The 21,098-nt window shown below is 41.8% G+C and overlaps 1 protein-coding gene, 1 long non-coding RNA gene and 1 pseudogene across 4 annotated transcripts in view; 1 reads left to right on the top strand and 2 right to left on the bottom strand.

Annotated features, from left to right (window-relative positions):
• Nucleotides 1-6,993, bottom strand: part of MRPL1 (mitochondrial ribosomal protein L1) — a 75,988-nt gene extending 68,995 nt beyond the window's left edge. Inside the window, exon 1 of the mRNA XM_004703395.3 lies at nt 6,938-6,993. Coding sequence (XP_004703452.2) covers nt 6,938-6,968 — 31 coding nt within the window. The 5' untranslated portion in view covers nt 6,969-6,993. The remainder of the gene's footprint in view (nt 1-6,937) is intronic.
• A 203-nt stretch (nt 6,994-7,196) lies between these two features.
• Nucleotides 7,197-19,108, top strand: LOC123520997. Of its 3 annotated transcripts, none has more exons than XR_006679512.1 (3): nt 7,197-7,235; nt 13,640-13,702; nt 16,708-16,892. It is a non-coding gene; the product is annotated as an uncharacterized LOC123520997 (long non-coding RNA). The 3 variants fall into 3 exon arrangements; XR_006679511.1 differs by lacking the exons at nt 7,197-7,235; nt 16,708-16,892 and adding exons at nt 12,135-12,449; nt 19,073-19,108; XR_006679510.1 differs by lacking the exon at nt 7,197-7,235 and adding an exon at nt 12,135-12,449.
• Nucleotides 19,109-20,153: 1,045 nt separating this feature from the next.
• Nucleotides 20,154-21,098, bottom strand: part of LOC101658977 — a 1,796-nt pseudogene continuing 851 nt past the window's right edge.

Genomic DNA, 21,098 nt, shown 5'->3' on the forward strand with positions numbered 1-21,098 from the left:
CTACCTTAATAGTAAACCTATAAACATATGCACATAGATCTATTTCCCCATCCTTATATGGGAGCATATAGCCTTATCTTTCTCCCTAGGAGAAGCTGATTGGTTTGAATGCGAACTTTGAGATTAGCAGTTCAATGCTACCTGGCAGTGACACCAGGGCTTCACCTAACAGCACTTCACTCACTCACTGCCATCGAGTCGATGCTGACTCATAGAGACCCTATAGGACAAGGTGGAACTGCTCCAGTGAGTTTCCGAAACTGTAACTCTTCACAGGAGTAGAAAGCCTTTCCTTCTCCCTAGGAACAGCTGGTGGTTTCGAACTGCTGCCCTTGCAGCAAGCAGCCCAACGTGTAACCACTATGCAACCAGTGCTCCTCACAGAACTTAAGAGAACTATAATTAAAGAAATAATTATCCATTTAATGTATGTTCTTCAGTAGATAATCCCATGAGCAGGAAGGTCTACAGTATATTTACCATTTTGTCTTACACACATCACAGCATTTAGTAAGTCAAGACTGAATAAATGGATTGTAAAATGAAAAAAAAAGGGGGGTTACATAAAAATCAATTTTCTAGGCAACACAGAGTTAAAATAGACTGGTACTGATTATCTTGAATCACAAAGTCATATGGTGTACTAGGCTAGGAATGAGAGATTCAAGAGAAACGGCATCGCATTCATCGTCAAAAAGGACATTTCAAGATCTATCCTGAAATACAATAGGGTCCGTGACCAGATTACATCTATCTGAGTACAAGGAAATTCCGTCAATACAACTATTCATATTTATGCACCAATTATTAATGCCAGTGATGAAAAGAATGGAATTCTACCAATGTCTTCAGTCTAAAATTGATCAAATATGCAATCGTAATGCATTGATAATTACTGGCAATATGGCTTTGATGATAGAAAGCTGGAGATAGCATGATAGTATTTTGCATAACCAACAATTTCTTCACCACAAAGACCTTTTCACAGAAAACAAATGGCAAGACTACATCTGTGGGAAGAAATGATGGAGACACCCAACATCAGCAGCTTAAACCAGGCCAGGGGCTAACTGTGGAACAGACCATCAATTGCTCATATGTAAGTTCAGTTTAAAGTTAAAGAAAATTAAAAGAGATGCACAGAGTCAAAGTAAGACTTTGAGTCTACCCCACCAAAATTTTCGAGAACATCTCAAGAATACATTTAACACATTGAGCACTAGTGACAGAAAACCTGATGGGTTGTGGGAGGACATCAAGACCATCATGCATGAAGAAAGCAAGAGGTCATTAAAAAGACAGGAAAGATAATTCAACAACAGTTGCAGTAGTACATTAATGTGGCGCTGCCAAAAGCTCAGGCCAGCTAGAGATGAGGACGTGGAACAAGGGATATCATTGCTGGTGTCAGGTGCATCCTGGCTGAAGGCAGAGGCTCCTGGAAAGACATTTTCTGTGTTCTGCTGACTATGCAAAGGCATTCAACTATGTGAACCATAACAAGCTATGCACAGCCGTGAAAAGAATGGGGGTTTCAGAATATTCCATGGTGCTCTTGGAGAACTTTTACATGGATCGAAAGGCAGCTGTGCAAACAAGGGAATACTGCTAGGTTGAAAATCAGGAAAGGTGTGTGCCAGGGTTATATCTTCTCACCACACTTATTCAATCTGTGTGGGGAGCAAATAATCAGAGAAGCTGGATTTTGTGAAGAAAGGGCATCAGGTTGGAAAAAGGCTTACTAACAAGCTTCAACAGGCAGATGACACCATCTTCCTTGCTGAAGGTAAGGAGGACTTGAAGCACTTGCTGGTGAATATTAAAGATTACAGTCTTCAGAAAGGACTATAACTCAGTGCAACCCTTCTTTTATCAAGTTAATTCCGACTCATTGCTACCCTATAAGACAGGGTAGAACTGCCCCTGTGGATTTCCCAGACCACTCTTCATGGGAGTGGGAAGCTTCGTCTTCCTCCTGCAGAGCAACTGATAAATCTGAACGTGGTTAGCAGCCTAACACTTAACCTACTATGCCACCAGGGGCCCTTACAACTCAGTGTCAAGAAAAACAAAATCTTCACAACTGGATCATAGGTAACATCATTAAAAAGAGGATGTGATCTTGCTTAGATCCATAGTCAATACACGGAACCAGCAGTCAAGATTAAACAACACATTGCATTAGGAAAATCTGTTGCATAAGACCTCTTTAACATATTGAAACGCAAAAATGTTACTTCAAGGACTAAGGTATGCCTAACCCAATCCATGGAATTGCACATGTGGAAGTTGGACAATGAAGAATAATCAATGCATTTGAGTTGTGCTTCTGGCAGAGAGTACCGAGTACCATGGACCGAAAGGAGAACAAACAGCTGTCCTGACAGATGTATGGCCAGAAGCAAGGATGGCAAGACTTCATCTCATGGTGTTGGGAGAGAGCAGTCCCTGGAAAAGCACGTCATGCTAGGTAACACGGAGGGGCAGCAAAAAAAGATGGCACAGCAACTGCAACCATGGGCTCAAACATAAACAACTGTGAGGCTGACACAGGAGCGAGCAGTGTCTCCTTCTGCTGTACAAAGGGTTGCTATGAGTCAGAACATAACTCGATGCCAGTTAACAACAAAATGAAAAAACTTTTGAGTGAATGAGAACAAAAACTCAATTTAAAATCGTTTAAATATTATCAATTATAACACATGGGAGGAGGCTTTTTATTTTAGTGTATTATTTATTTATTCCAGGACAGTTTATTTGGTGCCTACCATGTGCCAGAGGAGCCCTGGTGGTGTAGTGTTTATGCATGGGTCTGCTAACTGCAAAGTCAGCAATTCAAAACCACCAGCCGCTACATAGGGAAAAAATGGGGCTCTCTACTCCTACAATTACAATCTTGGAAACACACAGGCAGGTCTACCCTGTCCTATAGGGTTCTAATGATGAGTCGGCATGGATTCGAAGGCACTGAGGTTGTTTTTATCTATTTATTTATTTGGGGTGGGGGGTATCATGCACCAATGAGCCCTGGCAACACAGTGGGTCACACAATAGGCTAATAATAGCGAGGTCTACAGTTCAAACCTACCAGCCGCTCCTCAGAAGAAAGCAGAGACAATCTGCTCCCACAAATATTTGCAAACTGAGAAACCTAGGGAAAGAGTTCTACTCGATCCTATAGGGTGGCTATGAATTGGAATCTACTCGAAAGCACTAGGTTTGGTGGGGTTCCTTGTCCTTTGGAACTTATATTCTAGCAGAGGAGAAGGCACCAATAAACATAATCTGGGGGTGGAGGGTAGGACAGCTGAGTAAACGAATTGAGTCAGGAGAAAAGTGGGGTGTAATTCTAAATAAGGTGCTTACGGTAGGCTTCCTTGAAAGGTGACGTTTCAGCAACAACTTGAAGGAAATGAGTAAGTTTGTGGTACAGATATTTAGAAAAAGAGTATTCCCGGCCAAAGGAACACTGAAAGCAAAGGCCCCAAGAGAGGAAAGTATTCTCTGCGTGATTAAGGAGCAAAGAGGGCAGTTTGGCAAGAGCAGAATGAAGGAGAAGTCCGAGAAGTGAGTTAAGTAGGTGAGGTGGGAGAAGACAGGTATCGGATGATGCAGAACACAGGAGGCCATAGATCCCCAAACTAGGCCTACCACCCCTTTGCGGGGAAAGGAAAAAAACTCAGCACCTCCTTGCCAATTAAAAATTTGTGTACCGTAGCTCATAATCCAGGAAAAAGTGTGGATATCTATTTTGACAGCCCCTTTGATCATTCCACCACCCCTCAGGACCGTGGTTCTCGACCTTCCTAATGCCGTGACCCTGCAATACAGTTCCTCATGTTGTGGTGACCCCAACCATAAAATTATTTTCATTGCTATTTCATAACTGTAATTTTGCTACTGTTATGAATCGTAATGCAAATATCTGATATGCAGGATGTATTTTCATTGTTACAAATTGAACATAATTAAAGCATAGTGATTAATCACAAAAACAATATGTAATTATATATTGTGAAATATTTATTTCTAATTACAAATAAATGAAATTTTGTCTTGAAGCATGGTGCAGCATGGGTAACAGTCTTCACGCTGGGTACTCGTCTGTGGGCGTATCTGCATGTGGGCAGACCCGCCTGGAGAAGGAAAGGGGAGCGGTGTTTTGGTTCCTAAGACAATGGGAAATACGTGTTTTCCGATGGTCTTAGGCAACCCCTATGAAAGGGTCATTCGACCCTCAAAAGGATTGTGACCCACAGGTTGAGAACCGCTGCCTTAGGGGGTATCAGCCATATAGGGGAAAATGGCTGTAGGCCAATGCTTCCCAAGAGATATAAACTGTGAGCCTCAAGTGTTATTGAGCCACATGCGTAATTTTAAATATTCTATTAACCTTGGTAGTTCTGGTGGCATAATGGATTATGCGTTGGGCTACTAACCACAAAGTCAGAGGTTCAACACCCCCAACTGTTCTGCAGGAGAAAGATGCGGCTGTCTACTCCCATAAACAGTTACAGCCTCAGAAACCCACAGGGGTAGTCCTACTCAGTCCTGGGGGGGGGCACTATGAGTCAGAATCAACTCGATGGCAGTTGAGTTTGGCTCTGGGTCATAATCATAATTTTAAAAGGATAAAAATAAACCAGTTTTATATCATTTTAATTATAAAAAATAATAAATTTGATTACAGCGGTTGTTATATTGTTAGGTGCCATTCGGTTGATTATTCCAACTCAGAAGATCCCATGTGACAGAGGAGAACTGTACACAGGCTTCTCTGGGCTGTCTTTACTGAAGCAGACTGCCAGGTCTTTCTCCCATGAGGCACTGGGCAGGTGCACACTGCCAGCCTTTCAGTTAGCAACCAAGGACTTCTGATCATTTATATTAAATCAACATTTTAAAAAACAGATTGTTTTAAAACCTTTTTTTCATGCTGGGTCTTCATAATCTAAGGCCCTGTCCACACACAACATGAATCTGTCACACTTTCAGTGCTCAATAATGGCTACCACAATGGACAGCAGAGACACAGGCTAAGGTGAAGACCTTGGGTTTACAAAACTGGGAAGCCTTGGGAGAGTTTCCAGCACAGGTGTAACAATTTAAGTTACTAAAGGACCAATTTCACTACTTGCTGATAGCACGCTACCAAGAAATTCAGGTGCAAGATTGCACTAGCTTAGACAAGGTATTACAAGGAAATGAGAGGTTAGATTTTTGGTTTATCTTGGCGATGAAGTCAACAAAGTTTGCCAACTGATTTTGAAGTACGAGAAAGTCAAGACAAAGGTGATTCTGAAGTGTTGACCTAAGCAAATGATAGCATGGGGCTGTCATCAAGCAAGCTGGAGCGGACTACAAGCAACAATAATGAACTCAATGTCAGACATGTGGGAGGTGCTAATTAGATATTCAAGTGGAGATCTACAATAAGAAGATGGATATATTTACTCACTGCATCAAATAAATTCCAACTCATAGTTACCCTACAGGACAGAACTGCTCCTGTGGGTTTCTGAGACGGTAACTCTTTACAGAACTAGAAAGTGGAGTCTTTCTCCCACAGAGCAGCTGGTGGTTTTGAATTGCTGACCTAGCAGTTAGCAACCCAATGAGTAACTGTTATGCCACCGGGGCTCCTTCATATGGATATAAGAATCTCAAATTCAGGAGAGGTCACATATGTGGTTTTGAGAGTCATCAGGATACAGGCAATAGTCAACGCCACAAGGCCTGGATGAAATAACCAAACGAGGGAGCTTAAAGATCCAGAGGGGAGTGGATGAAGGATGGGATGCTGACATCTGAGGCACTCCAGATAGAAGCCAGGGGAAAAGAGGAGGAATCGGCAAAGTAACTTGAGCAGGAATGGTGAGGAAAGAAGAAAACTGAGAGGGAGAGGGATGTGTCCTGGAAACTAGAATAAAATATGGAAGAAAAGCATGATAACCTTTCTTTCTGGTTTCTTTAGTTTGTCAAATATATTATTATTGTCATAGAAAGATAATAACACAAACTGTTTTTAAGATATGCATGTTACTTTGTTCACTTTGTAGTCTTTAGGGTTTGTCAGGATCTCTGGGCATCACTATCTTTTCAGGAACAACTATCCCAAATAGAGGATACGGTCCAGCTTGACACTGTGCTTTCCTGTAGAAAGCTCAAGGAGAAAAATGCAATGCAATACAGAAAGTCTAAGAGTCTAGCCTAAGAGTCCGAGCGTGGGACTGGGCTTACTATTTATATGAACTTGACCATACAGAATCAGTTGACTTCTGCCTCCCCCAAGAAAGGTCCCTTCATTAGACAGAAAAATGTATCACAGTGCTTTAAAGAAAACAGAAAAGACCAAAACAAGAAAACCACCTGTGCCCAGGGTTTTAGCCCGTTATTCTAGCCACCACATTTAACTGCTGGAAGGAACTGCTGTCCTAAAGTCCTCCTGCGTTGGCCTCCAAGTGATAACCGTTGATCCAAATGCGTCACTGTCTGCAAGTTCAAGAACTGGGGTGGCCTGCAAGGATGAACTCCAAAAGCATCGGCATACTTTGAAAAGTTTACAAATGTATGCCAATCAAAACATGCCACCCTTTCCCTTACCGGAGCTCCCTGCTTCAAGCACTAAACTCCTTCCCTCACCCCACTCCCCGGGCATTCAGAACCCTGTCTCCATCCCCTTTCCAAAAGGCAGCTAGAAGCGTGTCAACGAACACCTCCCTCCCATCCTTCCAGAACTGCACACGATGGGGGCCGCTCCAGAAAGGTGTGTGTGCTCCCGGATGAGGTCACTGTTCAGTGACGGCGACCCTGTGACTAACTCAGAGCCCCCAAAGAGCGGGAGGCGCTGGGTAGTGTGGACGTAGGGGAGTCCAGCGCACCCCCGCGGCACCGAGCCCTGGCCGCCCCCGCACCAGCGGCACAGCCCCAGCCTCACCTCTGCCCAAGTGCCGGGCGGCCGCCGCCATGCTCACGACTCCGGGTTGTGCTGGCAAAATCGGTCCCACGTTTCCAACCGGGAAAACCGAAGAAAGGTTCCGTTTCGGAATTGGCGGAAGGGGAAGATTTAGGAAGGGCAAAAGGAAGGGGCGGAGACCCAGACAAGGCTCCCGCCGAGGGCGGGGCGGGGCGTGCGGCCGGCTGCCCGGGACCCGGGGTGGGTGCTTCCAGGAGGCTGGCTCACCAAGTTCAAGAAAATCAGCCGTTCCGGGAAAATTCGGGCCTGTGGCGATGCCGTAACTATTTTGCTCTTTTCGCTTTCTTTAACCATGTGTTCAGAATGATCGTTTTAATAGATGGCGAGAGCACCGCGGACCCATCTGAAAACCCAACCAAACCCGCGGTAGAATCACAGGGAGGCCGTCGTGCTGCCTTTCGAGCCTTTTAAAGCTAAAGGAGGGAAGAGACTCGCCAGGTTTTCCTCCATCACACAAGATCATTGATCCACCCACTCAAAAACGTTCTTTTTAACTCAGTGCAGGGTCAGCTTCGTTGTGTGTTAACATGACCAGTCTGCGCCACGTTTCGCCTCTGCACGTAGCCAGTGTGATTAGTACCGATGAGATCATCGTACTGCATGTTTTTATAACACATCTAGCTTAAAATGGCAGATCTGAGACCTACGCACAAGTTATTCTGATCTTTAAAAAAAAAAAAATCCATGTTCTTTCCATTACGTCATGGCTGTTAGTACGGTCTACCCCAAACAAACCTGAGTAGGAACTCTGAAGGCACCGTGATTTAGCGCTCAGATGCGCCCGGGAAGGTGCGAGATGGTTCTAGCCCACAGTCCGCTAGAGAGGTGGTCAGCTACCAGGAAAGATTCCCACTTTGGCCACCATCTGGGGCCGTACTACTTTGTCCTCTGGGGACACCCTGAATGAAAATGATTCTCCCACATAGGGCTAGGGTTTGGTTTGGGTTCGCAGATTCTATCACTTCCCAGTTTAAATAAAACACTCCAAGAACGGTTATCTCCGAATATCTATGCATCAAGCTGCGACCCCGAGCCAATCCTTGCCCCCCACCCACCCCCACACACAATCACTTTCATGACAGTTCATTACATCCCCTTACCAACCACCTAGCTAACGACTCCCTGGCTCTTTTTTTGTTTTTTTTTTTTACTGTAATTCGGTGTTGTTTTTAAAATATAATTCAGTTCAAGCTTCACTGGTTGGAAGAGACATCCCGAGACATCCCTAAACTGGGTTATGGCCACCTCTTCCTGGTTGCACAATACCCAGGACTTATATTTGATTGGTTAGTTTTGTTTGTATTTCAAAATAGTGTTAGTGAAATATCATTTGCATACCATGTAACCAATTTATATTGCACCAGGTGCTGGTTTCTAGTATATTCAGTGCTGTGTAGCCCTCACCACAGCATCTGTCTCACTCATCGTTGTGGGAAGAAATCATACCTTATCCATTTTTGTAATTTTGGCACTTACTACAATGTTGGGCACACCAGAAGCCTTCAGTAAACATTCATTCAATAAATGGGTATGTGCACATTTGAACTTGTGACTCAATTAGAAAGCAAGCCCACAATATTAACTTGCTTCCCTGACACCTTCCAGAAGTTGAACTGGATCAAAGTGGGAATCCTAGAAACTTCCTTTTGTATGTGTACATAGTACCCAATTACATAAAGAATAAGATTTCCTAAATGATCACCCTATCCTTAGGACTTGATCTTATTAGTGAGTTGGAGTTAGCTTCTAAGCAGCTACGTCAGAGAATCCCCAACCTTTCCTGGCTATTATGTTAAACAAAGAACAAAAACCAAAGAATTTGAATCTACCTCTATAACTCTCTCCTCCTCCCTCTTCACAAACATTTGAATGACAGCTATGTGCCATGTAGTGTGTTTGGCTATGTGTCAAATGGAAGAATAGAACCAGCCTTAGCACTGCTCTCATAGAACTTAAAAACTAACCTCATTTGGAGGTAGATGCCAGAATGGAGCAAAGTTACTGAGTTCCTTTCAGGCACAAATACCTGAGGTATAGGTACCTGGTTCTTCGATACTATGTCCTTCCAGTTTCCATGGCTGGCCTCCATTTTCAGAGTTTCTTTTGTCTTCTGTTCTGGCAAGAGAATTTAAGCATCAAGACACAAGAGTAATGTATAGGATGCTAGCAGTAACAACCTTATTAAAACACTGCCCTGTAGGGGTTCAGCTTACCTGGATTGTGTGCTTTGAGAATCAAAACTTGATGGCATTAGACAGGTGGGGCCCAGACAGAGTACAGATACTATATAAGTCTAGCCACACACAAACAGGTTCTGTAGAGTGAGACCTTGTAAGAAATGCAAAGATGTTTGCTACAAATAATTAAATGCATATTAAATATTATTAAATAATGAAATACTCTGAAATAAGAACTCTAAGCCCCTAAAGAGTTAATGCATAATGAAGTTCTCGTGTCGCAGTTAAGCAGTAGGCTTGAATCCTGGAATCACAGTGGAAAAGGAGATCTGATGGTGCAGTGGTTAAGCACTGGAAGGTCAGCAGTTCAAACCCACTAGACACTGTGGGAACAATGTGGCAGTCTGCTGCCATAAAGATTTCTATCTTTGGAAGCCTTTGGGATACCGTCTACAAGGTCAGCTCAATGGCAGTAGATTTATCATAGTTTATTAGCTGAGTGACTTGGACAAGTTACTACATCTCTCTGGGGCACCGTTTTCAATTATCTGTGATGCAGGGCTAGTAATGAGATCATCTTGTGACGTACTGCTGCAGTATCTAGCACTGAGTTAAGCCATCAATAAACATTAAGGGTTGTCCCTGTTAAGGGACCAAGGAGAGCTCTGAACCAGAAGAACAAAAGAAATAGTCTATCTTAGATAGACTCGTTCCAAAATTTACGTATTTGTTAAGATAGCCCATCCTGGTTTTTGTCCCAGCATGTGCTTCGATGTCACTCTCTTCCTAGTTGAACTTTTATTAGCACTTGTAGAAAGTTTTTTAGATGCAGTTCCTCAAAGTTCACTTTTTACACAACTTTTCCAAGTTGATTTCTAGGAAGGTTTCCACACGCCAGGAGTCCTGGCAAAATGCCGGCTGTCTGCTTGGCTCATTTGCCTGGGAAAGCGTCTGTGTGTTTGCCTAACCCTGTGGCTCTCTTGATCTGCTTTCTCTGCTTTCTGAAGCCATTTTCCAGTTGGAATTCCATCTGAAAATGACTCCTCTGTTGGATAACAATAAGGAACTGCATGGCTTTTCTCATTTAGGTAATGGGAATCACTGAGTGGGGGTTGGGGGTGGGAATGTCAAACCCACTGCTGTTGACTCGACTCTGGCTCATCATGACCCTGTAAAGGGTGTCCAAAGCTGGAAATCTTTCTGGAAACAGATTGCCTCATGGAGGGACTGTTAGGTTTGAACCACCAACCTTGAGCTTAGCAATCCAACGTTTACTGGAGAGTGCCACAGGACTTGTTAAAATTCATCCTGCTGGGCCCTGCCACCTAGAATTTATGAACTGTAGCTCTGGGTTGGGCTCCTTTCTAAATAGTTCCCAGATAATGCTGATATGATAGTCCAGAGATCACACTGTGAAAACCACTCCCAAGATAATACCGTGAAATATTTGTATCCTTATCTGCCGTTAACTTGGGAGAGGAGGTTGTTTTGGCTAAAAGTTTTATACTCAATATAAAATGGTCTATAAAAGCACCTTACTGCTAGGGCCATAGCCTGCTCACTCTTGCCTTCTCCCTGTCTCTACAGAAACTGCTATTCCACACCTGAGTTTCAGTTCCCAAAATAGTTTGGCTGTCAGCTAGGAGAACTTCCAACACCTGTCTGGATTTCATCATCTATGCCTAGATTCCTTGCCCACCTGTGCTTATGTCATTATTTTTTAATAAAGAAATTACTCCCTATAATAATGATCTGCTATTCATAAGATTAAAGTTTAGTGAGAAGTTGAAACTCATTTATCTTGTCCCTCCAGACACAGGAACTTCTCTGTCCAAAAAATCCCTCACTCGCTGCTATTGCATCAATTCCGACTCATTGCAACCCTTTAGGACAGGGTAGAACTGCCGCCTGTGGGTTTCTGAAGTGGTAAATGTCTGCAGGGGTAGAAAGCCTCATCTTTCTGGTGGCTTCGAACTGCTGACCTTAGGGTTAGCAGTCCAGTGTGTAACCACTCCACCTCTAGGGAACACACACACACACACACACACACACACACACAATCCCTAGGAGACCAGTTTAGCTCAAGATTGAATTAGGAGATTTCGAACTGTCCGTGCTTAACAATGGGCTCCCAGGAGAAGAAAGAACTTAGTTTGTAGCATTTGTCAATCCCCCTGATGTAGATACTTCCAGCTTAGCCAATTTCAAGCTACCAAATATGAAGTTGATCAGCTCACAATATTCCTGAAAATTTAGCAGTTGACCACTGGTTCTCACACATTTTAGCACACTACTGGAAGATGCCTAGCAAACGCCTTTGATAATTTGTCCCAGTACCAGCTGTTGTTGACTAGAAGCCGACTCACAGCCATCCCAAGTATGTCAGAATCGAACTGTGCTCCCTAGAATTTCCAATGACCAGTTTTCCAGAAGCACATTACTAGGCCTTTCTCCCCAGTGCCCTCAAGTGGTCTTGAACTGCCAATTTGTCTGTCAGCTACTTTTCATTTGCACTCCCTGAGAGCCCTACATGAAACCAGTTCATCTTGAAGAACTACTGTTCTCCACTCTTAATATGAAGAGCAATTACCCATGGATCTTATGAAAATGTAGTTTCCATCCCGTAGTTCTAGGTTGAGGCCTGAGAGTCTGCATTTCTAACCAGGGATGCCTATGCTACCATTCTGCAGACCATCTTTGTATAGCAAAATCCTAGAACACCTGCTCAGAGCAACCTCTAATGTTAGTCCCAAACCAGAACCTTTTGAACAGGTTCACTCTTCTCAGTACAAGGAATAAGCTTAAATGGATGACCAAATTTTAAGCTATAAGTTCCAGGGCTCCATCTTTCAGTAGGGCCACTACAAATATCAAAACTTCCTGTCCCACCCACACCTTCTGGTGGAAATGTTCCCTCCCACATAAATTATACTTCCAGCTCTCGTTAATGTAGATCAGTATAAGGGCTCTAACCCAAGGAATGTCTGCTCTGTAGCCAGTGACCTGACTTGAAAAGCTGGGTCAATCGTTTTTTTTCTCATAACCCTGAGGCTGTGAGGTCACGTAACAGGCCCAAGGCCCGACAGACAAGCTCGGAGAGACAAGTAGAATGATCAGGGAGCAGAGGTGATGACGAGTCAGTAGTTACAGGAAACCAGTCAATGACAGTAGAACGGAGTGGGGATGCTGAGAAAAACAGAGATATCCCAAGAAAGAAGAAATCAACCATCTGAGAGGAAGCTCACAAATCCCGCCTCCATTCCTGTTCCAGTTCAAGTCAAGCCTGCTGGAACACGGTTCGTCTCCTTCGAATTTTCATGACATCCTTATTTTCTACATAGATCCCTATAATAAGAACAACCCCCTTTTTTTTTAGCTTGAGCCATTGAATTTCTACAGCTTCTAAGATAAAAGGGGGGGAAAAAAGGAGTCCTGCTGGCATAGTGAGTTACACGTCAGATGTTAACTGCAAAGTCAGCAGTTCGAAATCTCAGCATCTCTGCTGGAAAAAGCTGAGACTTCCTGTTCCCATGAAGAGTGACAAGTTTAGAAACTCACGGGGACAGTTCTACTCTGTCCTATAAGGTCACTGAGTTGGAACCGGCATGGCAGTGAAAGAAGCTAAAAAAAAAGTAGAAGAACCGTAATTTAAAAAATGGCCCTCCACATAAACAAAATCACTGCCATCGGTCAATTCTGCCTCACGGTGAACCCTATAGTTCAGGGCAGAGCTGGGTTTCTGAGACTGTAACTCTTTATAGGAGTAAAAAGCCTCTTCTTTCCCGGCAGAGCAGCTAGTGGTTTCAAACTGCTAGCCTGGGGTTCACAGCTCACCTCTTAACCCACTAACACCACCAAATGCTTACAGCTTGCTGACTCTCTTTCCAAATTAATAGCAGAGCATTAAACATGGAGTCATTGAATTAGATGGGCTTTGGGAGGTCTTCCAGCTACATGATGCATAAGTCTTCTCTCTATAATTCTCCGCTTACATCTCTAGTGACAAAGTCCTTAAGGTTCTATGAGGCAATCTATTCCAGTTTTGTACACCATTACTTGCTAACTTGGTCTTCTTCTTCTTCTTCACTTTTTAAATTGTAAATTAGGTGGAGGCTTACATTTCAGATCATTGACTTGGTATTCAACATTTTAAACTACTAATGAACACCCCACACACATACTCCCACCCCTACCATAGTTTACTCTTTCTCCCTCTTCTGAACTCCTATCTTCCATTATAGCCAACTTAATCCCCATCACCAGCCTGGTCGTTGCTTTAACTTCCTTCCCAAAGACTTCCCCTTGGCAGTCTCCAAAGTCTGTTCTCCTTGTTATGAAAGGTTTTATCCTTTAGGGTTAGGGTTAAAAGGGCAAGAAAAAAAAAAAAGAAAGAAAGAAAGCTTTTACCTTAGTTTTGTATATATTTTTTCCTATTACAGTGGTCTCATGTAATGTTTATCTTAAATTTTTTTTCTTTATATTAAAGTTGCACTCCTGGACCGAGGTGACTTGTTTGGATGAACCCTTGTCCCACATGGCAGACTTTCAGGTATTTGAGAACAGCTATCAGGTCTCCCTTTAAGTCTTCTCACTTGGCTGAAGATGTTCATATCCTTAATTGCCTCCAGTTTCTCCCATGCATGCGCATGGGAGCCTCTCATCTTCCTAGGAGTCTTACCAGGGAAATGCTCCAGATTACATAAGCCTCTCTTCAAACATAACCCTGAAATTGAGCAACACATGCCAAAGGAGAAAGGAACATTGATTCTGGAAGTTTAATGCAGCCTTCAATTGCATCAATTTCTTTGGCAATGCAAATGATAACTCTTAGTACTTCATAATTCCTTTACTTAAAAAAGAAAGAAATCACTCTTAATTATGATAAAAAGCCACCTCACAACTTTGAAGATCAAAAGAGTGTATACATGCTTACATGCTGTTTACTCTCACCCACCCACAGTGATGCTATCTGGCCATTTTCTAATTTAGCATATCAGCATCCGAATGATTGAATCCCCATGTCTATCTGTACACACACCAGTGTCTCAGGGCAGCAGTGAAACCTTGTCACAGCTGTCCTGGAGTTTTAACTAAACTGATAAGCCTCCTTTCAGGGATACTGTCCTATATGAATAGAATGCAAGCCATTTATGTATTTTTAACTTTTCTTATAGTTACCTTTAAAAGGTAAAAAGGAGCAAATAAAATTATTTTTGTTATTTCATTTAACTCACTACATTTGTAACATTACCAGCTTAATAATTAATAAATATTTTTAAACATTTGATTTTGTTTGGATTTTTTATATTAAGCTTTCAAAATTCCATGTTTATTTTATACTTAGATCACATCTCAATGAACACTAACTGCATTCCATGTGCTTCATAGTCACCTCTAACTACCATGTTAGACAGTGCAGTTTTAGAATAGCATAAAATCCTAATAGTCAATGCTTGGCTGCTAACTGCAAGGTCAGAGGTTCAATCCACCAGCTGCTCCTTGAAGAGAAAATGAAGCCTCTGCGTCTGTAAATATTTGAAGTCTCAGAAACCTGAAATGAGCAGCTCTTCTCTGTCCTCTGGGGCCACGACCAGGTTCCATGGCAGTGGGTGGTTATTGGAAGGAGGCCCAGTGGCATGGTGGGTTAAACAAGAGGCTGCTAACTGCAAGGTTGCTAGTTTAAGCCCACCAGCCATGCCAGGGTGCTCTGATAAAGTAGGGTCATTATGAGTCGGAATCAACTCCGTGGCAGTGGGTCTGGTTTGGGTGTCATGCTCATCCACATCTCTGTTTCCCAGACCCTCCTCTAAAGGGTGTACACATTTAACCTTTTTGAAATAAGCACTATAATTACTCTCATTTTAAGGATAAAAAAACAGAGACACTACTAATAAGTTATAAAGAGTTGAGTTGGGATTTTAACAAAGAATACCTAGCTCCAGAGTCCTGATGATGATCACAAATGTAGTAGACGCACATTTTAGGTTTGACATGATGATGAGCACCTTTCATATAATATGCACCTCAATTCCTTTTTGTAAAGGAACCAAGGCTTCAAGAAACTAGAGACTTAGCAAGTCCACACATGGAATTTAGAGCCAGACATTAGTGCTTCTGACCAGTGCACCCTCCTCCTGCTTTACTGCGCCCCTAAGACACTGGTGTGTGTACAAATAGATGCCGTGACTCAATCATTCGGATGCTGATAAGTTAAATTAGAAAATGGCCTGATACCATCACAGTGTGTGGGAGAGAGTAAATAACATGTAAGCACGTATACACTCTTTTTTGATCTTCAAAGTCAAAGTGTGTAAGTCACAAGCCCCAACAAAACACTAATTAAAGTTATTATTTATTTAAATCTTGAATGCATAAGGAAAGAAAGAATATCTGAAACACTTCTAGAAGATCTGGAAGTGTACATTTAAAAAACAAAACAAAACAAAACACCCTACAGGCCTGGGGAAAGTAACAAAAGCAGCAAGTCAATTCTCAGGCTAACTTTTTGTTCTTACAGAGTCTGTGCATGGTTCACCAGGGGAGGTTGTGACTGAAAGGATATGACACTCTTCCTCCTTCTGTGTGGCATTGTTGTTTTTGCAGACTTCGAAGTGAACTTGACATTTTTCTGTTACATTCTTTTCAGGGACTTTCTTTAGGTCAACTTGGGGCTAGTTTCAGCCTCCAGGACTATTAGGCTTTTTCTCCATCTCTAGCCATTTTGTTTTATTCTGCTTAATGAAACGAATCCAAGGTTTCATTGAGAATGAGGAATTATTATCCAAAAATAACTAGCCATTTGTATCTGAACATTGTAGTGTTTAAATACTCCAACATTTACTTCTGTACAGTAGCATCCCATCCCTGTCTAAGATTTTATTCTATTCACCATTTTTCCTGTTGGCTCTTCGTAAGCATTCCCCCACCCCCACCCCCCAGTCACCAGGCCGTGGAGGTAGAGTGCCTGTGGTACTGGATGGAAGGGACAGGAGGAAAAGAGGCACTGACTGGAGGGAGCCAGAGGGCCCTGTCAGCCTGGCCTGGAGTGGCCTCCACCAGCAAGTCATTTCCCTTGCGCAGGGCCTCACCTTTTCTTTCTGAAAATAGGGATTGAGGTAATTTTATGGCGCATGATTCTCCATTGCAGTATGTCACCTTCAGCGACATCTTGTTATTTTATGTTAAGCAAATATGGTTAATTCTGAAGAGCTCATTTTTAATAGATAAATTTAAAAATTGCTTTTCTGGCTCCTCTGGGAGAGATGACAGGGCTCTGTGCCCAAAAGAAAAACAAGTCAAAGGAAAGCCGAGGGATCCAGGAAGAGGAAGAAATTAGCATTCTGAGTCATTAGGGAAAACCAGAATGTATTTAGGGGGAAAAAATAGAGTGAAATCTATGGGAACTTAAGCTCGATGGAAATGCCTTGTTTTTCCTGGTCTTTGCGGGCGTTTCCTACCTCTGACAGTTTGCAGTCTTAACAACACTGCTCTCTATCACTGGAATATATTTGCATTTTCTTCTCTGACATGTTTCGACCTTATACTGGATTCCAGCTTTTTCAGATTTTAATTGTACTAAGGACTTGCCATACATAGATGGTAGAAAAACAAAACCCACTGCCATGGAGTGAATTCTGAGTCGAAAAGTGACCCTACAGGAGAGAGAAGAACTACTCTGTGGAGTTTCCAGGACTATCAGTATTCACAGGAGAAAACAAGCTCATGTTTCTTCCAAAGAACAATTGGTAGGTTTGAACCACCCACCTTGTGGTGTTAGCCCAATGTTTTAACCCACTCACCCACCAAGGCACCTATGTGGTAGAAGAGTTACTAAATAAAAAGTCTCTTCAATAGGAATAACTTAGACTCTCAAATATGTATTGGTAATAACATAACCTTCATTAGTTTACATCACCATGGTTTAGCAATTGTAATTGTAATACAAGATTTCTCTGTAGAACTGCATATAGGAATTTTCCATAGGACTGGTTCAACACTTTTCATGATTGAGGGTGAGGGTGGGGGTTTTACAGCATTACCACAAATTATCATCTCTACAGCTTGCAAAAGGGTTCAGGAAGTAGTGGCTTAGTAACACCTGGGCTCAGCTTAACCCAAGCTGTGTGCACCCTGAGGTTCACAGGCACAGTGGACACAGCAGAGCCCAGAGACTTCAAAGTAGAACACACATAACCATTATTCCACACTGGTAAAAAATAGATGATTGAATAAATAAATGAGAGAGCACACAGAAATCTTTCTTAATGAATGATTCCAATTAGTGTATGTAGATCTTCCCCATCCAGGAAATGGAAATTAATTCCTTCTTCTCTCCCCACCTCCCTTTTAATTCCCTCTTCTTTAAGGATGAGCTGTGCTTCAGAACTTACTTTCAAAGAGTAGAATAGGGAAAGGCAATTTTGCACAATAGTAACCAACAAATACTACATTGGTCATTGATCAAGACTGACAATATTGTTTGTGTAAATGGTGTCCAGGCACTTAAGGTTTTAATCTGTACAAGTCAGTAATCTATGTGTTTTTGTCTAAAAAGCTTTCCTATACATGTATATGTTTCTTTTCTCAACAGTATTTCAAATTCTATGCCAATGGCTAAATTAATTAAACAACCACAATCAATAGAATTACCATAAGCCCCATGGGGATGATTTAAAATATCTCTCAATAAAAGGATAATGATGTCTCTAAAGTGGACTAGGGGCATAAATAAACAATTAATATATGGTTTTTAGATAGATAATGGATTTTGAGCTTGTACTAAATGGATTTTATAAGTCCTATTATGACATAGCCCTACTCAATACTTGCTTTCATGAAGAGATCACTGAAATATAACAAAGTGTAGTGAATAAAGTAGATGGTGCCCAACTATCAGGAAGAATAGCACTTGGGGTCTTAAAGGTTTGTTTCAAAACAAGCAGCCATCTAAGTGGGGTGTCAGCTAAATCCTCATAGAGGAAGCACCCAGCCTTTGTGATCCAGGAATTAGAAATAAGAAAATTCAAGACTAGAGGAGGGAATTGTATTAGAGCTTCAATTCTGAGGACCTGGTTTCCATAAGGCTATGGATGACAGTGGCATTTGTAGGGTCCCCACATGAATTAAGCCTCCAGGGAATGCCCTGTGACCACTAATATTTGAATAGCTTTCCTATCAGAGTGCACTGAAAACTGGACTGATGAAGATGTAGTTAGGTTAAAAATTAACACCTTATCATTTGTTCTCCCTTTTGAATATAAAAGGGGTACCCCCCAAAAAAACAGAATTGTGCTGGGAGGGGCAGAGCTTCGATAGTACACATTTCCCCCACGAGGCAGCACCCAGTGGTGTTACCTGGGAAGGTTCTCTCTGGTCACAGGGAATTTTTTTCATCGAAGCAGTTTTGCTTGAACTTTGTTTTTTTGTGATGGCTGATTTAAGAGAACAGTGTGAAGCTGTGAAATTTTGTTTTATGCTTGGGGGAAAATGCCACAGAAACTGTTGTGATGTTGAAGCTTAAAGGAAAGCCCTTTGGGAAAAACTCAAGTGTACAAGTGGTTTTCTCATTTCAAAAAAGGTATAATGTCAATTGATGACAAACTTCGTTCTGGATGTCCGCCAGTTTCCTGGACAAAAATGTCAACTCTTCTATAGTGCATTTGTCGTTCCTTCCACCAGGTCAGACTGTAATCAAACCTTCTATTTAGAGGTATTGAAAATATTGCATAACAGTGTGCAATAAAAAAGGCCTGGTTTGTGGCAGATGGGTCACTGGTTTTCACACTATAACAATGCACCTGCTCAAGAGGCCATCTCAGTGCTCCAATTTTGGGCAAAAAACAGCATACCTCTCTTGCCCCATGCACCTGACTTACCTGATATCATTCCATGTGACTTCTTTTTGTTTCCACGAATGCAGAGAGACATGAAAGGACAGTGATTTGATGACTCAGAAAAGGTGAAGAAAAAAACCAGGAGGTGCTGTCAGCCATCCAAGCAGATGAGTTTGAAAAATGTTTCCAGGAATGGAATTGTAGATTTGACAATGCATTAAGTGTAACGGAGAGTACCTTGAAGGGGATAAAGTTGTTTTGTAAAAAAAAATTTAATACATAGCTTTGAAAAAATTTCCTTTTTTTTAGAAGTACCCCCTAGCATGTTCTAGTTCTTATTATTTTTGGCTTTTATTTTCCATGAAGGTTTTTCTGTTTTATGGTTATTGTGTGGGGGTTGGGTATGATTTTCTTTCTATGAAATCTAGGATAGGTAAATCTATAGAGAGAGTAACTGGATTAATAGTTTCTTACATATGGTAGGAGATGTTGGGAAATGGAGAGCTAATACTAAGTGAAAGAATGAAGAAAATGTTCTAAAATTTTGATGATGATTGTACAACTCTTTTTATTATGTTTAAGACCTTGATTTGTGTGATATATGAATTATATTTCAATAAAACTTAAATTTTTTAAAAAGTAGGCAACCTCACTGATAGATCATGTTGATAGCCTATACTGCTCTTAGCATGTGATGGATGAGAACAGGTCTTCATCACTATGGAATTCTTCTCCCAAACTCATAACCCCAATGTAGCCATGAGGAAAACATTGGGCCGACTGAAGGCCATTCTACAAAATACCTGATCAGGCTTCCCACAAACTGCTAAGGTAATGAAAACATTTATTTCTTTTTCTTTTTTTAATTTTTGAAAATTTTTTCTTTATTTATTTTTAATGTTTAAAACAGTGGTTGTACATTCTGTATTTATACCATTGAGAAAACATATTTTTTAAACATGTGATGTGAAAATATTGAGGTTTCTCCTCATTGATGACAACATATTTTCTTCTTCTTGAGCCATACACTCTAAGAGAACATGATTACCACAAGATTAAGTATGTAAACGTTTAGCACTTTCAACTTGTCACGATATGACTTTTGAGCACCATTCACACCTGACAGTATGGCACTCGCAATAATAAGGCAGTCTTTTTTTTTCTCTCTTGACATAATCAAGCTGCTTTCCATTCCTTAAATGCAAATACTTTGCTTTACTTTGTATTCACTGTTGCACAGTATCAGAAGATGCTCCAAGCTGCAGTTCATTATTAATATCACTTCTCCTTTGTTCTCCGGGCGAATCTGATGACATGTTTGCTATTGGCGTGTAGTGGAATCGTACTGAGTAGTCTGTTCACGAAGGCGGAACAGCAGCCGGATCAAAGCCACACTGGGCACCCTCACAGAAGACGGCTGATAGATGAGGACCCCTCTGGTCGGACTCTTGGTGTGTCTGACATAAAGACGCATTTCCTTTTGGCAGGAGGGTCTTCGTCTTCATCAGAAGAGCTTTCTATGGTTAGGCCAATAACACCCACATTCTTCTGCTTGTGTCATTGGCTACCGCCCCTGAACAGGGCTTACTGAGAACGCTCGAGGCTTCTAGTTTTGCACATGGTTGGCTGGACACTTCCATAGCTTCTTTCTTCGGTCTCGTGGGACACCAGGAACCATCTTTTTGAAATTTGATTTCGTCTATATCTGAACAGTCGTTGAGAATTTCCATACAAAGCCCACCCAATATGAGCCTTTCATAGGCAGCCTTTGGTCACACACAGGACAAATCCAGGTAGGCTTCTTCACTTTCAGTCGCAGATAAAGAGCAGCATCAAAACACTGAAGATGTGTACAAGTCACTGCACAGAACGGGATTGTCACCCTCATTTTCCCTAAAGGGCACATCAGGGACACCCGAAGGCTAGTGGTGGCAATTTCACTATTAGGATCTGCGGTAAGTTTTTCTTTAATTAATGCTCCGGAATGATCAGGGTTTCTAATATCTTTCTTTTTTTTTAAACCATTTTATTGGGGGTTTGTACAATTCTTATCACAATCCATACATACATCCACTGTGTCAAGCACATTTGTACATTTGTTGCCATCATCAT

This window comes from Echinops telfairi, unplaced genomic scaffold (assembly GCF_000313985.2).
Source record: "Echinops telfairi isolate 266 unplaced genomic scaffold, ASM31398v2 ScPeMD7_7468;HRSCAF=8506_0, whole genome shotgun sequence".
Classification (NCBI taxonomy): Eukaryota; Metazoa; Chordata; class Mammalia; order Afrosoricida; family Tenrecidae; genus Echinops; species Echinops telfairi.